Here is a 12,107-nt window from a genome sequence, read left to right on the forward strand (position 1 = left end):
ACTGGGGTTTTTAGAAGGCCGGACCATTTTAAAGGAGGAATCCACCCAAAAACATTATAACACACTTATCATTTTATAAATTAAATGTTTCTTGTCATCGTGTTGCTTGGTTGGACGTCCAGGTTCGGTTCCATTCTCAGAAACACCTGAAAGGAATTTCTTCAAACTGCTAATTATGACAATATCAAACAAATGTCGAATCAGATACGATAATGAAGGTAATATTATATTTTAGTGGGCGCCAACACAGAAAAATAAAGTCTATAAATCACCATAAAACGTTGGTGGGAAAGTAATGTAAGTAGTGCCAGAACAATCTTTGACAGAGACTATCGTACTTTGAGTTCGAGTAGGGAGGAAACAATCGCTAATGGTATCTAATAAACATGCAATTCAAATAACTCACAAACATGAGGTGATGTGCCTCCTTTGGCTGGGAAATCTCTAACCAAGGATATCGGAGTTTGTCTCCTCCCCCAATTTAAAGCAAAATGGCAAATTAAAGAAAAGTAGGACCATGTTTAGATGGAAGACGGGACTCATGTCACAGTTTATGGGGGTGGATTTCTTTCTTGAACTCCTCATTCGTCTCATGTTTATTGTGTCTCACATATCTGATCTGCTGTCTGTTTTAGAGTCCATCGTGCCTCATTCCCGTCCTCCATGTCGTCTCCGTATTTCTCATTCTTCCCCTTTATTCCTCCAGGAAGAGATGAGACCTTCACTCATCCATCTCTCTCCCTGTTGGTCAATCCAGGTCGATTGCCACCAAGTTGCTCTAACGGAGACCCATTCTCTCCAGGCTGTGTGTTCATGAATCTGTCTGTCTGTCTGTCTGCCCTGGTGGTTGGTTGGGATGTTGAGTGGAGGTTTCCTGTGAGCGATTAACACGCTCCATCGAAGCCGGCGTCTGTGTTTGGTGTTTCACGTTTTTTCACCATAATCCATTTAAGTCTTTGTGCCATGAACCAGCAACAAACCAGACCAGAGGAGAACCTGAGCCATGTCCCTCCATGGACTCGACCGCTGGACAGGATGAGACAACAGAAGCAGCATTTTAAAAGCTTTTTTTTACTATATTTATTATAATATATATAATTGAAAATCATCACAATCAACATTTTTTTGTGCTTTAGTCTGCTTTAAACTTTTGTTGCGTTTCAATATCATAGTCGTTTTAAGACAAACCATGGTGTTAAATTTAGTTTGGTGTTTCAAACTGCGATCATTTGGTCCGGGAAAAAATATGTTTCCCTTGAAACATAATTGAGTAATAATTAAGTACAGTTGAGTTGTAATGCTGTTTCCTGTACAGATTTCAGCACCTTTGTGACAACACACACATTTCTTAGAGTTAGAAAGTCTCTGTTAGCACAATCACCAGCCAAACAAGTCACATTTCTAAACAATACGTATCTTTACATTTAGAATATGTTGATTGGTGTTGTAGCTTCCTGTCCAGCGGATCGGCCTCAACATGTCGGAGGACGTTTGGTCTGTTTGTGAGTCGACCTCGGTCCCGTCTGCACTCGTTCAGCCTTTTTAGCTTCCAGGTTGTGGAGGGACCTTTAAGCCACCACTGAGAGGACTCCATTACCCAGGATCCCCCTGGGAGGAAAGCTGCCTGACCTCTGACCTGATGGCAGCAGAAGGTTCAGGTGTTCACTTCACACACAAAATGGCATATTACTCAAAAAGAAAGGTCTTTGCAGACGGAGGATCGTCAGACGTGTTTTTGAGTAAAATGTGCTTTATTTTGATGATGTGTTTCATGAGTATTGTAATCTGGTCCAAGACCTGTGATTTATGAGCAATCGTCGCTCAACTGCCTGAGGTAGAAGTTCCCGTCTGACACAGATCTGAGATCAGCTTTCAGCACCTGAACGTCAAACCAAACTGATGTTGAGGATGAAATGATCTCAAAGTGTTCAGTGTGGTTAGCAGATCCCAGATCAGTCGTCCGACAGGGAACTTTACCTTGGCTACCCACAGCCATGTGTTTGCCGATGGCGCCCCCGCGTGGGTGCATGCTGCAAGTGCATCCTGTGTGTTGTGTCCTGTGTCTGCCCCTTGAGTGTTCGTGATACCAGCCTGCAGGCCATGTCGTGTATCTCACACAGAACCGAACGCCATTAATGTTTCAGCGCATGGAGCCGGCCCCCGAGGGAGGGGGCACGGAGGGCCAGGGGGGCCAGGGCCTCAACGGCCTCCCCAGCACCCAGCCCGACAACCTCAACAGCATGTGAGTAGACCTGGGCGGGGGAGTGGAGCTGCATGAGGTACTTTGTAAAGACGGCAGGAGGCATAGATACATTTCCTATAAATAATATATGCATGTTTAATAATCATTCCAATGTTTGCCCCTTGGTCAGATTTTTGGAGGTTCTTTTCAAGGACAAGGCACATAATCATTTTATGCATATTTGACAACAAAGTGAGTGTGATGCAATGCAACAACAAAAAAATATTTTAAATCTGTTGAACAGTCACTCAAACTTGAAATACAATCAGGAGGTGAATGCATTTGCTATTTATTAGGTTATTTGAACCAGCCGTTTATTTATTTATTATTCAACCTATATTTACGTTTATTGTTACGCAGCTACCTCTAGTGGTCGTAGTAATAATGACGCAAGCAAAGGAGGAAGTCAGGTGACGTAGTATAAAGAGCGACAAAGTTGATGGATTGGTTGAACAAACACAGGACTTTGACCAAGGAGACGGCTGTTTGCATCCCGTGTGAAACCAAAAGTCAACGTTCACTTATGTATGTTGCATAAATAAGATGGGTCAATTTGCATGCAAAGTTACGTAAAAGATGCATTCTAACCCAAACCGTAAACAGTAAACGTAACGAAGTAGCTTCGTTGCCTAAACGTTACCAAAATGCAACCATTCACAACGCTTACCATGTGTTTCATTTAGCTATGAGGACATGTGTATCGTGGTGACGTTATTCTCTGGTTTGTAATCCCCTCATCTCTCTCTCTGTGTGTGTGTGTGTGTGTGTGTGTGTGTGTGTGTGTGTGTGTGGGTGCCAGACCTCCCGAGGGTGGCATGACCGAGAGCCAGTCATGGGTGACGGGCAAAGCCCAGGAAATGTTCCAAAAGACGGGTAACTGGAGCCCCAGCAGACCCTACCCCGATGATCTCCACGACAACCGTCACAACCCGCAGGTACGATGAGCACAAACGCGTCATGTCATCGCCACGGTAACATACTAATCCACGTATAAAGCAATTGGTCTTGAACCCAAGCTGGACACATTCTGGTCACACTGATAGTAGCTAAACAGTAGATATTAAGTTAAAGCCTTAAAGGTGCAAAGTGTAAGATCTGGTCACAAACTAACAGTTACAAGTTACTGGATCTGGATCCATGTGGATTCTGGTGTGAAGTAAAATTTGCTTCATAATTCAAAGTCAACTTTACAGCTAAGTGTTAAAGTCATCTTAGTAGCTAACTAGCATTGGTAACTACCTGTCAATCAGCAGGTAAGCCTAAAGCATCCCCTGCTTTCTGGTCTGGTGGACTCTAAATGGACCATAATGTACTAAATGAACATCATGCTGGATTGAAGAAGACTTGAAACTAGAGATTGAGACCATAAACTCATGTTTACAATGTTTACTGAGATAATACATCAAGAGAGAAGTAGGACCATTTTCTCATAGACTTCTATACAACCAGAGAGGAGTCGCCCCCTGGTGGCCAGCAGAGAGAAGTAGGACCATTTTCTCATAGACTTCTATACAACCAGAGAGGAGTCGCCCCCTGGTGGCCAGCAGGGAGAAGTAGGACCATTTTCTCATAGACTTCTATACAACCAGAGAGGAGTCGCCCCCTGGTGGCCAGCAGGGAGAAGTAGGATAATTTTCTCATAGACTTCTATACAACCAGAGAGGAGTCGCCCCCTGGTGGCCAGCAGGGAGAATGCAGCATTAAGGTCCCTCAGCGTTGGCGGAGGTGCCGTACACGTCTTTGACATAACCGCTACACTGTGATCTCCTTACATTCTGTTTAACACGTTTTGAATGTTTTAAAATGAATTTCTGGCCAGATTTGACACATTGCACCTTTTAAAGGCAAGAGGCCGAGTGGAAAGTAAAAAACCTGTTTCTTTGCCGTTTCAGGTAAGTGTTTCATATCAAATTATCTTTTCCGACTTGTGTATAATCTCAACGGATGGACGGACGGACATTTCAGGGATTGATTTAAAACCCTGAGGACCTAAATCCAGTTTTCTGCCTCTGATATGAAGTGATTCAACACAGCTGCAAAGGGATTGATGAGCTCCACCTTAATGCCCTTGTTGTGTAGAAGATTGAAAGTTACTAAATCAGTAATATGTCGCTGCTATTATTCTTTCTCGTGCACATCTCCCGTATTCTCTCACTCTCCCCGTCTTCTTCCTCCCTGATTGTTTCCTGTTCACTCTTCGTCCTCCTCTCAAGTCGATAGATAGATGTGTTTTGTGATCTTCCTCACTGCCCTTGAAGGTCTTTTGCACACCGAGTCCCTTTTGTCCGAAACTGTCGCACGTTAAAAATGATTAAAACTTCACGTGTTGATCAACGTTTACACACGGACTCCGAATCTTTCATCCATCCAAAAACTTTTCGGCACAGGTTCGATTTTTTCGGATGACTGGCTAGTTAGCTAGGCAGCTAGTTAGCTAGGCAGCTAGTTAGCTAGGTATCTTGCTGTCCACTGCTTTACTGTGGTGCTTGTTGTAGAAAAGAAAAGAAACAAAGTTGAGAGTGTAGATTCCTCCGGTGTGATCAGAGTGAGGATAAAGCAGTAAGCAGTCTAATATTCCTCATGTCGTCTGAATCTCTCTGCTTCGTAACGTTACCACTGCTACGGAAAACCTCCACCACTTACCGAAAGTCGTTTTAATTTACGGAAGTTGCCCTTGACAAAAGACTGTGTTGCTCTGAATGGGAACAAAGAGGACTCAAAAAGGAACATGATGACCCTGATACTTCGTTGATTTTATTTCCGGTCCCGTCCACCTCAGTAAGCGCCTCAGTCATGTAGTCGCCTCCCTCGGCAGACAGGAGTCACCCTCCGTCTCGTTGTGTCTTACAGACGGTAGAGATGAGGGAGATGGGGCGGGATGGGTACTCCGACACTGAGCCCTACCACCCAATGGATGGGCATGGGCGGACGCTCTCCATGCCCCGCCTCTCGGCAGACAACCAAGTGAGCACCTTCATCCCACCATCACCACCACCACCATCATCATCATCATCATCATCATCATCATTCCCCATCACTATTCCTGTTGGGACCATTGAAATGAATACAAACACTCCTTGCATCCTAAACAGAGAACTGAGTTTCAAATTAACCAAAACATTCTATTTTAAATACCAAACAAATAAATACAGATTGATTTACTTTATTGAAGATAAATCTATTGATTTGTTAACATTGTACGATTAATTTACAGGTTTGTGATATGAGCGTTCATTTTACAATTCTCTTTATATTTAGTTATAATTTATATCAATTTATCTTTTTTAATTATATTAAAACAATGTAAATAAAGGAAAAGGCATGGCTCTAGTTCTCTGCATGGGAAACATGGTTCACTTCCTACAGAAGGTTTCAACAGGATGCAAAGAAATAGTGAGACTTTTGAAATTTCGCCTCCCTTTGCCTGGCCCCCCTGTTTGTTTTCTCCCACCTCCCTTCCTGCCACCTCCACCTCCCCTCCCTCCACCCTCCCCCACCCTGCACTCATCCAGCAGCTGACCCAAAGCCAATGGGTCAGAGGGTTGGATAAGTGTTCTAGATATACTCATCTAGGACCTGTATCTATAGAACACCTTGTCCCGTTCCCTAATCCATTTCCATGAAATCCTTGGTGTGTCTGTCCTGTGCAAACTGTGGCCAGAGTTCGTGTCATCAGAAAATGAACATGAGAAAATACAAAAGATGAATTCAGCGTGAAGATCATTTAAAGTGAATACAACCACACGTTGGTAAAAAAGCTACACGGATCATTTTTATTGCACATTGATTTCAGCAGCAGCAACCATCGGCTTCATCAAACCGACTCTTTGCTGACGTCTTGGATGTGTGATGAACAGAAACAGAGGGTTCTGGGAGAAGTTCTGACTTTGTGTTTAGATCCCAGTCAAACCTGTTTCTAGAAGTTTCTTAACAACAAACTTGTTGAGTGAGAGCAAAACGAATTTAAGCAAGTGAAAGGGTTGCTACTGCGTTTTCACCCTGTTCTCCATCTTTTTGTAATCGAAGTGACTAACATTTACAATTAAATTAGTCCAGTATTGAAGGAGAACACTGCAGCCAGCGATAATATAATCTAATACATTGGATAGTAATTATAAGTGTTTGACAACATTACAATAAGGACGCTTTCCATCTATCCGGTCTGTTTTTACTGCTTGTCTTGTTTGGGGAAGCCTCATTCTAAATACTCGTGTCACAACCACATCGTGGAAATCAGGTAAATATTCCATGTGACAATGAAAATCTTTGAGATAACACCAGTCTTTGATAGATGACCAGTCTTTGATAGATGACCAGTCTTTGATAGATGACCAGAGTCTTTGATAGATGACCAAAGTATTTGATAGATGACCAAAGTCTTTGATAGATGACCAGAGTCTTTGATAGATGACCAGAGTCTTTGATAGATGACCAAAGTCTTTGATAGATGACCAGTCTTTGATAGATGACCAAAGTCTTTGATAGATGACCAGAGTCTTTGATAGATGACCAGTCTTTGATAGATGACCAGAGTCTTTGATAGATGACCAGTCTTTGATAGATGACCAGTCTTTGATAGATGACCAAAGTATTTGATAGATGACCAGTCTTTGATAGATGACCAGAGTCTTTGATAGATGACCAGTCCTTGATAGATGACCAGAGTCTTTGATAGATGACCAAAGTATTTGATAGATGACCAGAGTCTTTGATAGATGACCAGTCTTTGATAGATGACCAGAGTCTTTGATAGATGACCAAAGTCTTTGATAGATGACCAGTCTTTGATAGATGACCAGTCTTTGATAGATGACCGGTCTTTGATAGATGACCAGTCTTTGATAGATGACCAAAGTCTTTGATAGATGACCAGAGTATTTGATAGATGACCAGAGTATTTGATAGATGACCAGTCTTTGATAGATGACCAATCTTTGATGGATGACCAGTCTTTGATAGATGACCAGAGTCTTTGATAGATGACCAGTCTTTGATAGATGACCGGTCTTTGATAGATGACCAGTCTTTGATAGATGACCGGTCTTTGATAGATGACCAGTCTTTGATAGATGACCAAAGTCTTTGATAGATGACCAGAGTATTTGATAGATGACCAGTCTTTGATAGATGACCAATCTTTGATAGATGACCAGAGTCTTTGATAGATGACCAAAGTATTTGATAGATGACCAAAGTCTTTGATAGATGACCAGTCTTTGATAGATGACCAGAGTCTTTGATAGATGACCAGTCTTTGATAGATGACCAGAGTATTTGATAGATGACCAGAGTCTTTGATAGATGACCAGTCTTTGATAGATGACCAGTCTTTGATAGATGACCAGAGTCTTTGATAGATGACCAGTCTTTGATAGATGACCAGTCTTTGATAGATGACCAAAGTATTTGATAGATGACCAGTCTTTGATAGATGACCAAAGTATTTGATAGATGACCAGTCTTTGATAGATGACCAGTCTTTGATAGATGACCAGAGTCTTTGATAGATGACCAGTCTTTGATAGATGACCAAAGTCTTTGATAGATGACCAGTCTTTGATAGATGACCAGAGTCTTTGATAGATGATCAGTCTTTGATAGATGACCAGAGTCTTTGATAGATGACCAGTCTTTGATAGATGACCAGAGTCTTTGATAGATGACCAGTCTTTGATAGATGACCAGAGTCTTTCATAGATGACCAGTCTTTGATAGATGACCGGTCTTTGATAGATGACCAGTCTTTGATAGATGACCAAAGTCTTTGATAGATGACCAGTCTTTGATAGATGACCAGAGTCTTTGATAGATGACCAGTCTTTGATAGATGACCAAAGTATTTGATAGATGACCCGTCTTTGATAGATGACCAGAGTCTTTGATAGATGACCAGTCTTTGATAGATGACCAAAGTATTTGATAGATGACCAGTCTTTGATAGATGACCAAAGTCTTTGATAGATGACCAGAGTCTTTGATAGATGACCAGTCTTTGATAGATGACCAAAGTATTTGATAGATGACCAGAGTCTTTGATAGATGACCAGTCTTTGATAGATGACCAAAGTCTTTGATAGATGACCAGAGTCTTTGATAGATGACCAGTCTTTGATAGATGACCAAAGTATTTGATAGATGACCAGAGTCTTTGATAGATGACCAGTCTTTGATAGATGACCAAAGTCTTTGATAGATGACCAGTCTTTGATAGATGACCAGAGTCTTTGATAGATGACCAGTCTTTGATAGATGACCAGAGTCTTTGATAGATGACCAAAGTCTTTGATAGATGACCAGAGTCTTTGATAGATGACCAGTCTTTGATAGATGACCAAAGTCTTTGATAGATGACCAGTCTTTGATAGATGACCAAAGTCTTTGATAGATGACCAGAGTCTTTGATAGATGACCAAAGTATTTGATAGATGACCAGAGTCTTTGATAGATGACCAAAGTATTTGATAGATGACCAGAGTCTTTGATAGATGACCAGAGTCTTTGATAGATGACCAGTCTTTGATAGATGACCAGAGTCTTTGATAGATGACCAGTCTTTGATAGATGACCAAAGTCTTTGATAGATGACCAGAGTCTTTGATAGATGACCAGTCTTTGATAGATGACCAGAGTCTTTGATAGATGACCAGTCTTTGATAGATGACCAAAGTCTTTGATAGATGACCAGAGTCTTTGATAGATGACCAGTCTTTGATAGATGACCAGAGTCTTTGATAGATGACCAGTCTTTGATAGATGACCAAAGTCTTTGATAGATGACCAGAGTCTTTGATAGATGACCAGTCTTTGATAGATGACCAGAGTCTTTGATAGATGACCAGTCTTTGATAGATGACCAAAGTATTTGATAGATGACCAGTCTTTGATAGATGACCAGTCTTTGATAGATGACCAAAGTCTTTGATAGATGACCAGAGTCTTTGATAGATGACCAAAGTATTTGATAGATTACCAGAGTCTTTGATAGATGACCAAAGTATTTGATAGATGACCAGAGTCTTTGATAGATGACCAGTCTTTGATAGATGACCAAAGTATTTGATAGATGACCAGAGTCTTTGATAGATGACCAAAGTATTTGATAGATGACCAGAGTCTTTGATAGATGACCAGTCTTTGATAGATGACCAGAGTCTTTGATAGATGACCAGTCTTTGATAGATGACCAGAGTCTTTGATAGATGACCAAAGTATTTGATAGATGACCAGAGTCTTTGATAGATGACCAGTCTTTGATAGATGACCAGAGTCTTTGATAGATGACCAGTCTTTGATAGATGACCAAAGTATTTGATAGATGACCAGTCTTTGATAGATGACCAGAGTCTTTGATAGATGACCAGTCTTTGATAGATGACCAGAGTATTTGATAGATGACCAGAGTCTTTGATAGATGACCAGTCTTTGATAGATGACCAGTCTTTGATAGATGACCAAAGTATTTGATAGATGACCAGTCTTTGATAGATGACCAAAGTCTTTGATAGATGACCAGTCTTTGATAGATGACCAGAGTCTTTGATAGATGACCAGTCTTTGATAGATGACCAGTCTTTGATAGATGACCAAAGTATTTGATAGATGACCAGTCTTTGATAGATGACCAGAGTCTTTGATAGATGACCAGTCTTTGATAGATGACCAAAGTATTTGATAGATGACCAGTCTTTGATAGATGACCAGTCTTTGATAGATGACCAGAGTCTTTGATAGATGACCAGTCTTTGATAGATGACCAGAGTCTTTGATAGATGACCAGAGTCTTTGATAGATGACCAGTCTTTGATAGATGACCAAAGTATTTGATAGATGACCAGAGTCTTTGATAGATGACCAGTCTTTGATAGATGACCAAAGTATTTGATAGATGACCAGAGTCTTTGATAGATGACCAGAGTCTTTGATAGATGACCAGTCTTTGATAGATGACCAAAGTCTTTGATAGATGACCAGTCTTTGATAGATGACCAGAGTCTTTGATAGATGACCAAAGTCTTTGATAGATGACCAGAGTCTTTGATAGATGACCAGTCTTTGATAGATGACCAAAGTCTTTGATAGATGACCAGTCTTTGATAGATGACCAAAGTATTTGATAGATGACCAGAGTCTTTGATAGATGACCAAAGTATTTGATAGATGACCAGAGTCTTTGATAGATGACCAAAGTATTTGATAGATGACCAGAGTCTTTGATAGATGACCAGAGTCTTTGATAGATGACCAAAGTATTTGATAGATGACCAGAGTCTTTGATAGATGACCAGTCTTTGATAGATGACCAAAGTCTTTGATAGATGACCAGTCTTTGATAGATGACCAAAGTCTTTGATAGATGACCAGAGTCTTTGATAGATGACCAGAGTCTTTGATAGATGACCAGTCTTTGATAGATGACCAGAGTCTTTGATAGATGACCAGAGTCTTTGATAGATGACCAGTCTTTGATAGATGACCAGAGTCTTTGATAGATGACCAGTTTTTGATTGATGACCAGTCTTTGATAGATGACCAGAGTCTTTGATAGATGACCAGTCTTTGATAGATGACCAGAGTCTTTGATAGATGACCAGTTTTTGATAGATGACCAAAGTATTTGATAGATGACCAGAGTCTTTGATAGATGACCAGTCTTTGATAGATGACCAGAGTCTTTGATAGATGACCAAAGTATTTGATAGATGACCAGAGTCTTTGATAGATGACCAGTCTTTGATAGATGACCAGAGTCTTTGATAGATGACCAGTCTTTGATAGATGACCAGAGTCTTTGATAGATGACCAAAGTATTTGATAGATGACCAGAGTCTTTGATAGATGACCAGTCTTTGATAGATGACCAGAGTCTTTGATAGATGACCAGTCTTTGATAGATGACCAAAGTATTTGATAGATGACCAGTCTTTGATAGATGACCAGTCTTTTATAGATGACCAGAGTCTTTGATAGATGACCAGTCTTTGATAGATGACCAGAGTCTTTGATAGATGACCAGTCTTTGATAGATGACCAAAGTATTTGATAGATGACCAGTCTTTGATAGATGACCAGAGTCTTTGATAGATGACCAGTCTTTGATAGATGACCAGAGTATTTGATAGATGACCAGAGTCTTTGATAGATGACCAGTCTTTGATAGATGACCAAAGTCTTTGATAGATGACCAGTCTTTGATAGATGACCAGAGTCTTTGATAGATGACCAGACTTTGATAGATGACCAGTCTTTGATAGATGACCAAAGTATTTGATAGATGACCAGAGTCTTTGATAGATGACCAAAGTATTTGATAGATGACCAGAGTCTTTGATAGATGACCAGTCTTTGATAGATGACCAAAGTCTTTGATAGATGACCAGAGTCTTTGATAGATGACCAAAGTCTTTGATAGATGACCAGAGTCTTTGATAGATGACCAGAGTCTTTGATAGATGACCAGTCTTTGATAGATGACCAGAGTCTTTGATAGATGACCAGTCTTTGATAGATGACCAGTCTTTGATAGTCATCAATGACAGTGTCTGTTGTAGTTGTGCGATCATTTTTATTATAGAAGATCAGTCTCACGTCTTCCACCATCAGGGCACACCGACTTTCCTCTCCTCAACTCACATTTCCGCCATTTTCTCCAAGCAACAAGCCACATGACGTAATAATGTCAGTGGGGAAAACAAACTCTTTCAGTGGACGTACATTGACGATGAGGAGCTGCCTGATGTGATTACATGACGTTTAGCTCTTGCAGCGCTCTCCTTCAACACTGGACCTGTTGGTCACTTAGACACAGAAACATGGGAGAATAGAGTCCCGATTGAAAGACATCATAAAAGTCTGCTCTGTGCTTACA

At 40.7% G+C, this 12,107-nt stretch overlaps 1 protein-coding gene across 1 annotated transcript in view; it reads left to right on the forward strand.

Annotated features, from left to right (window-relative positions):
* Positions 1-12,107, forward strand: part of cacna1ab (calcium channel, voltage-dependent, P/Q type, alpha 1A subunit, b) — a gene marked incomplete at its 3' end in the record, with an annotated part of 133,621 nt that overhangs the window by 109,999 nt on the left and 11,515 nt on the right. The window contains 3 exon segments of the mRNA XM_084006627.1: positions 2,145-2,242; positions 3,042-3,177; positions 5,093-5,206. Of these exon segments, the coding sequence (XP_083862753.1) occupies positions 2,145-2,242; positions 3,042-3,177; positions 5,093-5,206 (348 nt within the window).

The sequence above is a fragment of the Eutrigla gurnardus genome (assembly GCF_963514095.1).
Source record: "Eutrigla gurnardus genome assembly, chromosome: 3".
Lineage (NCBI taxonomy): Eukaryota > Metazoa > Chordata > Actinopteri > Perciformes > Triglidae > Eutrigla > Eutrigla gurnardus.